The sequence below is a fragment of the Ictidomys tridecemlineatus genome, chromosome 10 (assembly GCF_052094955.1).
Source record: "Ictidomys tridecemlineatus isolate mIctTri1 chromosome 10, mIctTri1.hap1, whole genome shotgun sequence".
In the NCBI taxonomy this organism is placed as follows: domain Eukaryota; kingdom Metazoa; phylum Chordata; class Mammalia; order Rodentia; family Sciuridae; genus Ictidomys; species Ictidomys tridecemlineatus.
The window spans coordinates 7,518,522-7,533,518 of NC_135486.1; the positions used below are offsets into that span (position 1 = coordinate 7,518,522).

Consider the following 14,997-nt stretch of genomic DNA (forward strand, 5'->3'; position numbering starts at 1 on the left):
GGCAGGGAGTCCTGAGCCACTGGGCATGGCATCCAGTCCCGGCTCTGCCTCTGACTTGCTGTGTATCCCAGAAAGGTGTTTCCCAGAAGCACCTGACTTTGGGCAAGTTATGTATTATCTTGACATCAACCGTAAAATCCGAATGATGATATTAGAACCTTCCTCAAGAGGACTAATGGTTATTGATGAGATAACAAAACATGCTAATTTATTTGCTAATGTTATTAAAACAGAGCAACTTTCACTAGTGCTAGTAAAGTTGAAGCTGTGCATAGCACACTTAGCAATTTTACTTTAATTGCATACCCTAGAGACATTCTTAGAGATGCATACAGGAGGCATATGCAAGAATTTACATTGCAGCATGTTTGTCATGGAAAACTGGAAACAGTGAAAATATCCATCTGTGAATATTTCAGAAAAAAACATTCTTGGTGTATTAGAACTGGTTGCCAAAGATGGAAGGTGTTGTGAGGCCAAAGAAAAAGGCAAAGAGAGGCAGAATTACACGTTTACTTTGTTAAGAACTGGCAGAGAGCTGTGTGACTTCAGTGGCAGCAAGACAGCAGGATCCCTGCACCTCTAAACATTAGGAAGGGGGTTGTATGTTAAAGTAGACAAAGATGGGCTATGGTCAACTAGAATGTATGTGTTTTTTTTTCAAAAAGTATTAAGTTAAATATCAGTTAAAAAACAGTCTGGGCATCAGTGGCTGATAAAGCACGTTCAGCCAACTATCCTAACTGACTTTGTCTCACAGGGTTTGGGATGAGTGCTATTATCACCAGGTGGGAAAAAGGGTGATTATAACCCAAGATGGCTGTAGATATGTCAACATGGAACCCTACTGTAGGATAATGGATTTATCAAAATCTGTGGGATATTTATAAAAGAATACGATATAGCAGTGAAAAGAAATGTTACTGCAGTGGTTCTTTAACTTTAAAAGCATTATAATCACCCAGAGAACTTGTTAGAATACAAGTTACTGGGTCTGGGGTTGTAGCTCGGTGGTAGAGCACTTGCCTAGCACATGTGAGGCCCTGGATTCAATTGTCAGCACCACATAAAGATAAATAAATAAAATAAATGTATTGTGTCCAACTACAACTAAAAAAATAAATAAATTTTTAAAAGTATTGTGTCCATCTACAACTAAAAAAATATATTTAAAAAAAAATTACAAGTTACTGGACCCCACTTCCAGAGTTTCTGATTCAGTAGATCTGTGGTGACCCCCAAGGATTTGCATTTCTCAAGTGATGTTGATGCTGTTGATCCAGGACTACACTTTTAAGAATTCTCTGAATTGAACAGCCATTAATCAGCATGGACAGATCTTACAAACAGAATGTTAAGTGGAAAAGACAAGTTGCAAAAGATGGCATACAATTTGATACCATATACGTAATTTTAAAACATAAAAAAAAAATTTACATGTGTACATGTAGTGATAATCACAGGACTAGGACTGGAAACTATAGTTCTTTGGACCTAAACACCATTCATTCCTCATCACATGCTTATTAACAAGAGGCATCCTTTCCCTTTCAGAAACAACTAAATAGACCTAGATAGGTTTCATGTAAAGAACAGCAAAAGAAAAATCAGTTAAACTAACGCTTAGCCTAGGATAGTTATCAGGAAATCAGTAATGATCTCTTTCTGATATTCTTAAAATTGTAAAAATATCACACCTTACCTTTGCAGGATGTATTTCCTTTCAAAATATATATAAATAAAAAACCACAGGGCTACATTCTATGGGGAATTTGAAGAAAAGACAAATTGGAAGGGGAACACTATGTTTTCCCCTAATAGGAAAGTGAGTCCACAGAAGCTGTGCCTGGTGGTAAATACCTGGCAGAAAAGGCAGTGCCTTGGGGTCTGGATAAAATCGTGGCTCCTTGAAAGCTACAGTGTGGGGAATGTGGAGGGTAAGGTCTGTTTCTGATTTGTCTGTGTATCCTGAGCTCTTCACATAGTAAGGGCCTGAGATATAATACACATACATAATATTTTTACATATAATATCATATACATATCTTCATAGCAAGGAGGAAGCTTCAACGACTACCAGTTCAGCAGTAAACTAAGGGGTCACTATTCGGGTACAAGCAAGGGACCGAGCCCTGGTAGTCTTTGAGGTCTTTGGAATTTCCAACAAAGGGCGCGGCTACTTCCGGAGCGGCGTCGGAATCTCTGGCCGGGATATGTGAGTTTCTGCGGGAAGGATTTAGAGAGAGGACCACTTCCTGCTTCTGGTTAGGGGAGGGTGCGGGGAAAGGAAATAGTTCGCGGAGCGGCGTCCTGCCTGCGCTAGCGGCGGCAGAGGCGGAGGCAGGGAGGAGAGGAGGGCGGAGGAGGCGGAGGAGGCTGCGGCAGAGAAGAAAGTGTCAGAGCCGGTGAGTGAGCTGCCCTAGAGCCGCGGACGCGGGACGGCGCGCCAGGTCTCGCTTTGCAAACGCGGGATCCCAAGTTGCCGAGCTGCCCGCTCGGGGTGAGCCAGAGCGTCGTCGGTCGCCTGTCAGTCGGCGCCGAAAAGAGGCTGTGGGGACGCCGGGCCGGGCCTCGCGGGGCGCCGGGCTGCGCGCTCGCTGGCTGACAGCCTGTCCTGGACCCGGGGGAGGTGCCGGGGGTCCGCGCCCCGCACGGCTGCCCCCGGCGGTGCGGGAGGCGGGGAAGGAAGCGAGTCCCGGGCGTCCCGCGGACCCCTCGTCGGGCGAGATCCCGCCGAGTGGGTGGCCAGCAGCGTTTCTGGGGCCGAGGGAAGGGCTCGGGAGTCGGCAGCCGTCCTCTCCCTGCCCTGTGCCAGCTGCCGAGTGGTCGGGTAAAGGCAGTTGCCGCCCCCTGCGCCTGGTCACTGAGGAGCAAGTTCACACCTTCAGGTCCCGTGTCCACCGCGCGTTCCCACCCGGCCCGTCCGGCGGGCACTGTGGTGGGTAGCGGCGATGAGTCTGGAAATGCACTTGTGGGCGAAGGCGGAATTAAGGGTCTCTGGGGAGTTTTTGAGGAGGGACAAGACTTATCCACAGTCAGGACCATTTATCGCACTTTCCTGCACCTCGCAGGTGACCGTCTGAGCCTGCAGAGGAAGGATAGTCTTCCTGCGCGCCCTGGACTCCGTGGTGATTAGAAGTCTGAGGGATATTACTATATGAAGTTCTTGATTACTGACAAAATAAGTGAAATTATTATAAAAGTTATTTTTTTTTTGCTGGAAAAATCAGAAACAACTTTTATTAAGTTACTGGTTTTTGTTTGTTTGTTTTAGGTTCGGCTTTAGAGTGTAGTGAAGGATACTTTTCATGGTGCATGGAAGGAAAGCCAATGCGCAGGTAGGCATTTAGGAAGAAAACCATAAGTTACACTAAACGAAATTCAGCATGTTTAAACTCAAGGCTTTTTTTTTTTTTTAAAAGGTTCTCAAATCTTATTAAATTTTGCTTAGAACAAATGATTCTTGTTCTAAAATAAATCATATTCTTCTTTGTTCAAACATGTTTTATGGTTACTGAACTCTATTTAATCGTTTGTTATTTAACAGCAAAGATAACTCTTGGAGCCCTTTTTAAGAGAATCATTTCATGATGAGGGTATGAGTAAGAACCAGGAGCTAGAATCAGAATATATTTCCTTTTCTAGTTCTGTTATTTTCAATGGACCTTAAGCTTTACACCTCTGTAGCCCAGTTTACTTTTCTAGTATATCTGACCAGGATGTTGGTAATTCGTGAATGTTTGCTGATGTTTTGATATTACTAAATGAAAAGATGTTGTGGAAGTGACACATTCTGTTTTCTTATATGTCTTATTCTACAATAGAAATATTTGTAAAGTACATGAAGAAACATTAAATGCTTCACTTCATTTTCTAACATTGCAAAAACCATTGATTGCTTCTCTTCCTCATCTGCCATAAATATCTTATATAATTGCTAAAATTAGACCTTTTTAAGGAAAGATAGTGTGTGTGGGAATGTTTTTGGTTTATTAATAATTTCTATATAAAATATTCACTTAATTACTCATCTCTGTACTTTTTTATCTGTTTTTTTTTCTTGCTCTATTACATAATACTGTCAGGTATTCAAACTTTTGTTGGATGATTCCAGTGCCATTGTTAAATAAGCTCTTTCTTCATCACTCTCACTTGGCCAGAGGCTGGCCTGCCTGTTGCTCTCTAGTCTTACTTTTACCTGCTGCCTATTAACTTCTGTCACACTTCCCTACCTTTCTTTGTTTGGCTGTCAGTTGCAGCTGCATCCCAGAAGGTAGTCTCTGTAAAATAACGTTGGGTTTATACTCAGCTGCTATTAAAGAAGCTTTGGATGAGAAGTAACTTTATTGAGATTATTTGAATACAAGTTCATTCTCCCTGTTAGATTGGGAGCTGAGTTTCATAGGTCTTTATATGTTTGCACCCCTAACACCTAATGATCACTGAATAATTGAATGAACAGCTTCTGCAGACAATCTGGTAGAGGGCTATGAAAAAGAAGAGACCGAGCTATGCACAATGACTCGGTATACCAGCTATCAAGAGGCTGAGGCAGATGGGTGACAAGTTTGAGGCCAGCTTCAGCAACTTAGTGAGTCCTGTCTCAAAATAAAATTTAGAAAGAGCTGAGGATGTGGCTCAGAGGCAGAAAGCTCCAGTGCCATACACACACACACACACACACACACACACACACACACACACACAGTTTCAAATTAGTATTAAAGGTATTCTTTTTGTGTGCTTTTTTCCCCACTCAGAATTATTTTGAGTTCATATTTATGGAGTACAGTGTGATAATTCAATACATGTATACAGGTGTAATAGTTTAATCAAGGTAATTAGCATTTCCATCTTCTGATGTGAATTAGTATAGCCATTATTAAAACAGTATGGAAATTCCTCAAAAACCTAAAGCTACTGTATATCCAACTATCACCTTATGAGGTATGTATACAAAGGAAATTACCACATCAAAGACATATGCATTCCTGGGCTGGGGTTGTGGCTCATCGGTAGAGCACTCGCCTAGCACGTATGGAGCTCTGGGTTCAATTCTCAGCACCACATGAAAATAAATAAAATAAAAGTATTGCGTCCAACTACAACAAAAAAAATACTAAAGAGCAGATATATGCATTCCCATGTTTATTGTAGCACTATTTATAATAGCTAAGACATGAAATCAATTGAGGTATCCACTGATGGATGAATAGATACAGAAAATGTAATAAACACATGTACACACACAGGAATATTATATAGCTATAAAAAAGAGTGGAATCTTGTCACAGTAATCTCAGTGGAACTATAGGACATTTTGTTAAATGAGATAAGCCAGGTACAGAAGGACAAATGTTACATGTTCTCATTCAAATGTAGAAGCCAAAAAAAGCTGATTTCATAGAAGTAGGGAATAGAAGCTGGGCAAGGTGGCCCATGCCTGTAATCCCAGCAGCTCAGGAGGGATGGTGAGTTAAAAGCTAGACTCAGCAAAATCGAGGCATTAAGCAATTCAGTGCGACCCAGTCTCTAAATAAAATACAAAATAGAGCTGGGGATGTGGCTCAGTGGTCGAGTGCCTCTGAGTTCAATCCTCAGTACCCCTGCCCTTCCCCGCAAAAAAAAAAAAAGAAGAAGAAGTAGAGAATAGAAGAGTGGCTAGGAATTCGGGGAAGGGGAGAGGAATTCAGGGAGGTTAGATAATGGGTACCAAAATACAGTAGATAGGAGGAATAACTTCTTGTGTTTTACAGCACAGTAGGGTAACCATAGTTTACAACACTTTATGATATTTTATAAAGAACTAGAAGAATTTGAAGGTTCCCAACACAAACAAATGATAAATGCTAGATATTCTAATTCTTAATTATAAAGTTTATGAAATTAACTGGCATTTTTAGTAAAGTTATTCACTTAAGTATTATGTGTACATGATGCAAAATTTTAAAAATATACTAGCATATTCAGTGAAAAGTGAATCTCCCAGTGTTGATCCCAGCTCCTAGTTTTCTTCTCCAAAGGCAACCTTATACATTCTTTCAGAGGCATTGTAATACATATAAAACATATGAAGAATATCTGCTCTTTATAAAAAAATTGATGTAGGCATATTATGTACAGTCTTCAATAAATAAGTTATTCATATATTTTGCTGTTACAACCAGTTCTGTAGTAAATATCCTTTGTTGTTGTTGTTGTTGTTGTTGTTTTTATGGTACCGGGGATTGAACCCAGAGCCTTATGCATGCTAGGGAAGCATTCTACCAACTGAGTTGTATCCCCAGCCCTGCAGTGAACATCTTTGTAGGTGGTTTTTACTAAAATGTGTAAGAGTAGAATAAATTCTTAGATGTAGAATTAACCAGGCAAAGTAAATGGGCATTTTAAGTGGCTGAGGCTGGCCTTGACTTTGACATCCTCCTGCCACAGGGAGACCAGCTTGCTGACATGGCTTCTTGCCCTTCCTCCTCCTTGCCTTGATCCCTGGCCCAAAGCTTATACTCATTTTATCTAGTAAGCAGTGATGAGGTATCTTGAGGCTAAAACATTCACACTCTTTTCAGATAAAGGTTAGGCAGCCTGGCTTTTTAGTATGAAATCAGAAAACGCATACAGTGCCTGGTGGACACCCTTCATATAAGCAGAACTGGAAGCATAAACATAGAAGAGGGATTCCAGTCGACAGGGAGCACAGTTCCAGTCGAAGGAAACATTCCACATATCTTTGGACTAAGAGATAAAATTTGATTACAAATGCCTTAGAACCAAGATATGTTTTCTAAACTATTGTGTTTAATTTTAAAATTAGCCACTTACAGAAAATGATTCAATTCCTTAATTAAATCATGGATTAGTAGATCTGAGAGTATGATGTGACCTAATAACTCTGAATTTGAAGTTGACTCTCAGGGAGGACAGAAATGTTATTTGCTTATTAGCAAGATATAAAAAAATTGTAGCATTTCTTTGGTAAAGGTGAAGTAGTAATTAAGATATTTGATTTGTGGGGCTGGGGTTGTGGCTCAGTGGTAGAGCTCTCGCCTAGCACATGCATGCGAGGCTCTGGGTTTGAGCCACAGCACCACATAAAAATAAATAAATTAAATAAAGGTATTGTGTCCAACAACAACTAAAAAAGTTTATTTTAAAGATATTTGATTTGTTCTTTGGTTCATGCTTTGTACTTGCACATGATTTAATTATTCTCCTCACTGTCATTTTAGGACACATCAGTATTCATGGGATAACCATCTATTTATCCTTGTCTTCCTAAAATCCTGACTTTGACTTCTCTCATTTCAACAGTTCACTTCATCACTCAAAAATCTCCCTGAAATTTTAAATATGACTAATTTGTCCTCTGACTAACCCTTCTTGAATGTATACTCCATGTCTTCTCTGACCAGTCAGAAACAACATGCCTGCACTTTTCCTTGTGGTACCTGGGTAGAATCTAGGACCTTGCGTGAGTTAAATGTGTGCTCTGACTGAGCTACAACCCTCAGTGAGCTACAGCTGCTGAGCTACAACCACTGCATCCAGTTTCTCATCATCACCCAACTCCTTAGTTTGTCTGAGGCATTTCCCAACTCTAGATTAATCCATGAGTTTATATTCTCTTATCTTGGCTGTTGGGTATTGCTGAATAAAACTAACCACAGGGAAATCATGTTGCTGTATCCATGCTCTTCAAAATCATTTGGGCCAACAGTGTCATCCCGCAGTGCTGCTGTGAGTCCTGGTTATTGCTTACTTGTTCCACAGCAGGTATTTCACATCCTTACCCATCCTCATGATCCCATCACCACTCTCACTGGGAGCAAATAACGTGTTGCTCCCATTTTTGGACCTCACAGAAAAGAAATAGAGGCCATGAGGTAATGAACTTCCTCAATTTCCTGATGCTTCCCCAGAATAAACACGTCTTTTTTCTGCATTATTTTCCCTGTTATATCCTTCCTCTGATCTCCCAAGGTGAGCTCTTCTTCCTTTATTCTAAGATTCATTTCATCTGCATTTTGGTTATGTGCACTCCCACTCTTCAGGGATCTTGCTCCAGCATTTATTCTCTCCTCCTTATATTTTTAAATTTCTTTGCATCAGTATTTATTCATTTTCAAGTCCTCCCCTGCCCCAGTAGCAGATGGACATCTTACTATATGTCTCCCCTTTTCACACCAGTTTTCTTCAGAAACACTCCATATTCACTGTCTCTCCTCCTTCATTGATCACTGCCATTGAAAGCTTGGTTTCCCCATCACCATGACCTCGAGGCTCTTGAATACCTTGGGGAGGTCATAGAGTTTGTCAGCAATTTACTAGCTTTCTCCTTAGATCACTGTCTGCCACCATTTTTAATCAGTTTTTCTCTTCTTGTTCTTTCACCACCTACAACTTTTTAAAATATTTTTTTAGTTATAGATGGACACAATACCTTTATTTTATTTATTTACTTTTATGTGGTGCTGAGGATTGAATCCAGTGCCTCACACGTGCTAGGCAAGTGCTCTACCGCTGAGCTACAACCCCAGCCCTCCACCTACAACTTTATCCCTCCAAATTACTGTTATGAGCAGTTTAGTTCTCTTTATTACAATCCTGGTATCTCTAGAATAGAAATCTTTTAAGTCCTGGTATGTCTTTGGCTGGTGAAATAGCTCAGTGATAGATCTTCTCATGTCTTCTTTTCATCTGTAAGAAAAGGCGCAAATTCAAACCATAGTTTAAACTCTCAATAGTATCTATAGAAAAACACAGCAATTATAGATGGTGGGGGGCCCCTCTGGAAACAGCAGTAATTAACCAGTCAAAACAATAATAAGTTTCTGTACTTGGTTGGTTAGTAAATTTAGAATATGTGACTAGTTTTGCTGTTTCACATTTTAGCTGCTGTATTTTGGATGTCATAATGTTTGGGGCTGAAAGTCACACAAAGTCTTGATGCAGCCCGGCTTCATCACTGGAATAATTTTTTTACTGCAAGACCAGAGGTAGGGTGGGCTTCAGGGATGGATCATGCCATAGCTAGATGATACCATTTAGACCCAAATTCCTTCTTTCTCTCTCATGTAGTTGCTATTGCATTAGTTTTCTCTCAACCAATCCTTTCTACCACCACTACCAGTGCTGCCTTCTTGTTAATGCCCAGCAAAAGAACCTCTTCCGGAATCATGGAATATAAGTCTTTTCCTTTGTGTTAACTGCCATCTTAGATAAGGGAATGCCATCAGTTAATGATTTAAGAGAACTGAGAATTCATCCTTCAAACTGGATAAATAGTTAAGTTTTCCTTGACCCCTATGGTGGGGTAGAGGAATAAAATCAGAATTATTTTAAAGCTTGAAATAATTGTTGGTAAAATGTCATTACTAGAGTTTATCTTGAAGTTATGTTTTTTATAACTTCTAAAAGAGTACAATATCTGCTGAAGTTATCATTAGTAGATTTTCTTCCCTTTGATTTTAAAAATACTGATTCTTTCACAAACTTGACATTTACTAAAAATGTAAAGTTTTAGTTTTAGTTTCTTTTCCTATATTTTTATAATGTCATTAATTCAGTTTTTGAATAGAAATCCACAGATTGAAAAAGCAAGTAATCTGAGACCCCCTGATTTCTCTAGTTGAATTTTTACTTGGACAATAAAGCTTGCTCCCTTCAAGCCTTCAAAGAAATCTTTCCTAGGATTCTGCTCCATCCTGGGGAGGGGAGTAGTTAAAGCTTCAAATCAACACCTCACCCCTCAGATTTTAGAGCATTTATTCCATCAGACTCTAAACAAAGAAGTTGTGAACGTAGATGTGGCAACGTGTGAATACAATCTATTTCTAGGTCTCCTATTATAATTTCCCTTCAAAAGCACCTGGAAAACATATAGAAAAGAATTACTTTCTACCAATAAAACCTTCTGGTCATAATGAAAATGATGAAAGGTGTGAGCTTAGATTTTTTTTTTAAGTGTGCATTTATAGCCAGGCATGGTGGTGCATACCTGTAATCCCAGCAACTCAGGAGGCTGAGGCAGGAGAATCCCAAGTTCAAGGCCAGCCTCAGCAACTTAGCAAGACCCAGTCTCAAAATTTTTAAAAAAATGGACTAAGGATGTGGCTCAGTGGTAGTGAATCCCTAGGCTAAATCCCCAGTCCCCCCCCCCAAAAAAAGTGCATTTAAAAGATGAATAGCACAAATACAGGAAAAAATAACTTTCTGTATAGAATTAAGTACAACTTCTTGTAATATTTAAAATGAGGTGCCCCTTAAATTTTCAGCATACTGGTGATCCCTGTTCTTGTGCCCTCTCATTCTCCTAAAAGAGTAGTGTGGTATAATCAAGTGGCTATGTGTTTGCTTTTTCTCCCATCAGAGAATAATAGCAACATAGACCAGATTTCTAGGGTCATTTCCATTTTAAATACTCAGTCCCATTGCCTAAGAGAGTTTGGGATAATAAAACACAGAATTTGGAATAAGAGGACCTAACATTCAGCATTGTCATTCCTGGGAGGTTCAGAAGGTAATTTCCCCAAGATTATACCTAGTATGTGATAGAGCATAGTGGTTTGTCCGATGCCTGCCTGGCTTCAAACAGAGTACTTTTTCATGAGAACTAGATAAGTAAATTGATGGGTATAACTTATTTTGACAAGAAAAGTTGAATTCATTAGCAATTATTTAGCAGGTCCTGGACTCAGATATTAAAATAAAGGAGTGAGCAAGCGGACAAAAGCATTTGTCCTCACCAAGTTTACATTCTGGTTGGGGGAGACAGCCAGTGTATTATGTCAGGAGGTGATATATTCATGAAGAAGGGTAAAGGAAGTAATTGGAGTAAGAGTTGGGGTTTCATATTTTTCTGAAAGAAATGAGGGAGAAAGTTCTGCAGATGTTTGGGAGAAGAACCTTTCTGGAATAAGGAGTCAAGCTCTTAAGTAAGAGGAGCTGGGTAACAGATTATGCCAAGTGAGGAAGCACAGTTTGCATACTTAAAGCTTGTACAATTTATAGATGTTGAAACATATATATTTTGCCCTGGTTCTATAATTCAGTGTTCATTGAATTTGGGTAATTTACAGACACTCTTCCAAGGAGTGAGAACCTGTCTCAAAACAAACAACAAAAATGAAATAAAATAAGAAGGGCTGGGGAATGGGCTTAGTGGTATAGCATCCCTGGTTTTAATCCCCACTACAAAATCCAAAACAAAATAAAATACTATGTCAATTTTTCCCTCATATCCCTTTTTAAAATAAAATGATTATATCAGCCTCGGAACAGTATATCTTTAACACAGGTTGGCCACACACACTTGAATATGCAGTTTATAGTCTTCCACAGTGATGGAGAAAGTATCAGTGTCAATTCCCCAAGCGCCAGTGTCACCCTACCCCAAACTGTTTACTTAAAAACCAAAAACAATAGCAGCAAAAAAATCTTTGAGGGCTGGGGTTGTGGCTCAGAGGTAGAGCATTTGCTTAGCAAGCAGAGGCACTGAGTTCAATCCTCAGCACCACATAAAGTAAAAGGAGGACCTTGTGTCCACCTGTAACTAAAAAAATAAATGTTTTTTTTAAAAAGTCTTTTTGAATAATCCAAAAAAAGAAATGTTCTATTTCTTTTCCTTTTTTGTATCTTTTGGCCCTTGTAGCTTAGAACTTTAAATCTTTGGCCAGAACTCTACATAGTGACTTTCAAACTCATTTTATATAACCTGCAATTTACAAAGGGAACCAGTTATGAAAACATATGTGAACGTGTATATGCACACAGTTGAACATACTTAACTAAATGTATGGAATGTATGCCAGTATTTTCTCATCCTGTTTCATGTTTAATGCTTCTTGTAAGGCACTGAATTTTTATAACTAAACTTTGTCCCTATTCATAACACTCTTATTAGGAAAATCTAAACCTCTAAACTGCCAACACAACTCAAACCTTTGGAAACTGCTTACTTATAAATTAAAAAGTGTATGTGGGTTTATTCTTTTCTTCTGTAATCAGAGTAAAGCTTCACTAATTCAGACTGATCTGGAGGGAGAATTTGACATAATGTAGTTTTTTGTTCTGTTTTATTTTGTTTTGGTTTTTGTAGTGGGGATTAAACCCCAACTCAAACGGGATGCTATTCCACTAGCCCATCCCCAGCCCTTCTTATTTTATTTCACTTTTTTTTTTTTCTGACAGGTTCTTACTCAGTTGCCCAGGTTGGCCTCAAACTTGGGATTCTCCTTCCTTAGACTCCCGAGTCTCAGGGATTATAAGCAGGTACCACTTGCTCAGCACAAAGGTGTGCTTTCAAATGAGGCTCATTGTCATATTTAGTGTTTCCAGACCCAAATGAATCTCAAACAATCTTGCTCTAAAGACTCTTCTTTTTTAATTTTTTAATTATAGATAGGCATAATACCTTTATTTTATTTATTTTTATGTGCTGTGTGCATCGAGCCCAGTGCCTCATACACGCTAGGCAAATGTTCCACCACTGAGACCCGACTCTACAGGCTCTTAAGAGTTCTGCTAACAGTTACTATTATGGTATTATGTAAAAATGTGGATGTGTAACCGATGTGATTCTGCAATCTTTGTAATGTTTTGAATAACCAATAAAAAAAAAGAGTCCTGCTAAATAAATCAGTACTTTACTGGCCATTTTCTTTACTGTTTTAATATCATGTAAATTATTCTGGTTATTTTCTGATACTTCTGGGATGAATTACCCTTTATTTTATGGGATTATGTAGTAAAAGTGCTCTGACTTGGAATTAATACCAATTTAAGAGACTTTGAAGAAATTTGAGCTTTAGAGTTCTTAGAAAAGGAATTCTTTAGGGGTGCCTTTCTTTCTCTCAGTAATTGCAAGTTTCCTTACCTCTTGACTTAGGAACACTTTAGTTAGGGCAAAAGAGAGCTTCTAATAATTATCACCTTCTCTCCTGTTCCCCATTCCCATAGGTGTACCAACATTCGCCCAGGAGAGACTGGAATGGACGTAACAAGCCGCTGCACCCTTGGAGACCCCAACAAACTGCCAGAAGGGGTTCCCCAACCCGCCCGTATGCCCTATATCTCAGACAAGCACCCTCGGCAAACCCTGGAAGTGATTAATCTACTGAGAAAGCACCGGGAGCTATGCGATGTGGTGCTAGTTGTGGGCGCTAAAAAGATATATGCTCATCGAGTCATTTTGTCAGCCTGTAGTCCCTACTTCCGAGCTATGTTTACTGGAGAATTGGCGGAGAGCCGTCAGACAGAGGTCGTGATCAGAGACATAGATGAGAGGGCCATGGAGCTTCTGATTGACTTTGCATATACCTCCCAGATAACTGTGGAGGAAGGCAACGTTCAGACCCTTTTGCCAGCTGCCTGCCTCCTCCAGCTGGCAGAAATACAGGAAGCCTGCTGTGAATTCTTAAAGAGACAATTAGATCCTTCTAACTGCCTGGGCATTCGGGCTTTTGCTGACACACATTCTTGCCGTGAGTTGCTGAGGATAGCAGACAAGTTCACTCAGCATAACTTTCAAGAGGTGAGCTGTACGTGGTTGTTTGAATGCATTCTTAACCTATTTGTTGGAAGGACAATATGGGTTCACAGTCTCCAATAAATGACATCTGCTTGGATATTTACTACAGGTTCTCATTCATAATATCAAGTTGTTTTAATTTCTAAACCTGGGTTTTTTTGTTGTTTTGTTTTTTGGGGTTTTTTTGGTATCAAGAATTGAACCCAACAGAGCTTAACCACTGAACCACATCCCCAGACCCTGTTTTTATTTTGTGACAGGGTCTAATTAAGTTGCTGAGCTGGCCTCAAACTTGAAATCCTCCTGCCTCAGCCTCCCCAGTTGTTGGGGTTACAAGCATGCACCACTGTACCTGGCTAAATCTGGTTTTTACTTTAGAGGCCAATGTTGTGTTTTGCCAGTAAAAGTCATTTCTCACTAGCCAATTCATAAAGAGTTAATTTATAAACCAAAATACAGTCCATTAATTCATAAGAGGATCTATCACCTGATAGAATAACTGCAGTCAGTCATTTGCTCAAGGCCTTTTCTTCCTGATTACATGAATTAGTCAGCAGAATAAATTATAGACCAGAGGTTATTTGTGAGTAACCAAAATACCAAGCAATAATCAGAAAAATTTATATGGTATCAAAGAATTTTTCAGTGAACACTATTTTTCACTTATTCATTGAACAGATTTTTATAAAGCCTATTGTGTTTCATCTACATAGGCTATACAGTAGTAAACGAACACCCGCAGTCTCTACTCATGGAGTTTATAATTTAGCTAATCTAGATGGCTATTGTGGGCCTGTTACACAAATAATTATCATCACTGGGGTCTGCAGAGAAGGAAGCCTTGGGTGATTTGGAAGTGTGTAGAAGTATTTAACTTGGATTCTGGAACAGCTCATGCAAAATTCTGAGACACTAAACAAGTTTGAAGAACTGAAAATAAAACAAACAACCTACTCTAGACCCCAAGACCTGGAGTAGGATATTACCTCATGATTTCACAGAAGGAAGAAGGCCCAATCACACCAGAGTTGATAGACCATGGTAAGAATTTGAGACTTAATCTTTAGAGTAATATAGTTTTAAATTGCATTTCTCTTAAAATAAGCAAAGTCAAACATCTTTTATGTGTTTAAGGATCATTTTTATAATTCTTGCAAATTATGTTTTAAATATCTTTTGCCCATTATTCTATTAAGCTTTTAGAGTTTTCCCCCTATTAACAATAACAACCTTTTATCTATGATATAAATGATATAAATATTTTTTCCAGTTTACATTTGTCTTTCAACTTTGCTTGTTATATTTTTGATCATGCAAAAGTTTTTGGTTTTGAGTTTGTTTTGTTTTGTTTATTGGGGATTGAACCCAAGGGTGCTTAAGCACTGAGCCACAACCCAGTACTTTATAGTTTTTATTTTGAGGCAGAGTCTCACTAGTTTTCATACAGCCTCACTAAATTGCTAAGACTGGCT

General features: G+C 39.2%; 1 protein-coding gene across 8 annotated transcripts in view; it reads left to right on the forward strand.

The window, feature by feature from the left end:
- Nucleotides 1-2,264: 2,264 nt before the first annotated feature.
- Nucleotides 2,265-14,997, forward strand: part of Klhl20 (kelch like family member 20) — a 36,013-nt gene continuing 23,280 nt past the window's right edge. For 3 of the 8 annotated variants that reach the window (XR_013426362.1, XM_078022328.1, XM_078022329.1), the window contains exons 1-3: nucleotides 3,275-3,338; nucleotides 8,890-8,993; nucleotides 12,955-13,528. Coding sequence is in view for 6 of the 8 variants with exons in the window: in XM_078022328.1 (XP_077878454.1) it covers nucleotides 8,944-8,993; nucleotides 12,955-13,528 (624 nt within the window). In the remaining 2 variants the exon portion in view is untranslated. Of the gene's footprint in view, nucleotides 2,501-3,274; nucleotides 3,339-8,889; nucleotides 8,994-12,954; nucleotides 13,529-14,997 lie in introns of those variants that run through there. The other 5 variants (XR_005730445.2, XM_078022327.1, XM_005319791.5 and 2 more) reach the window with 4 other exon arrangements.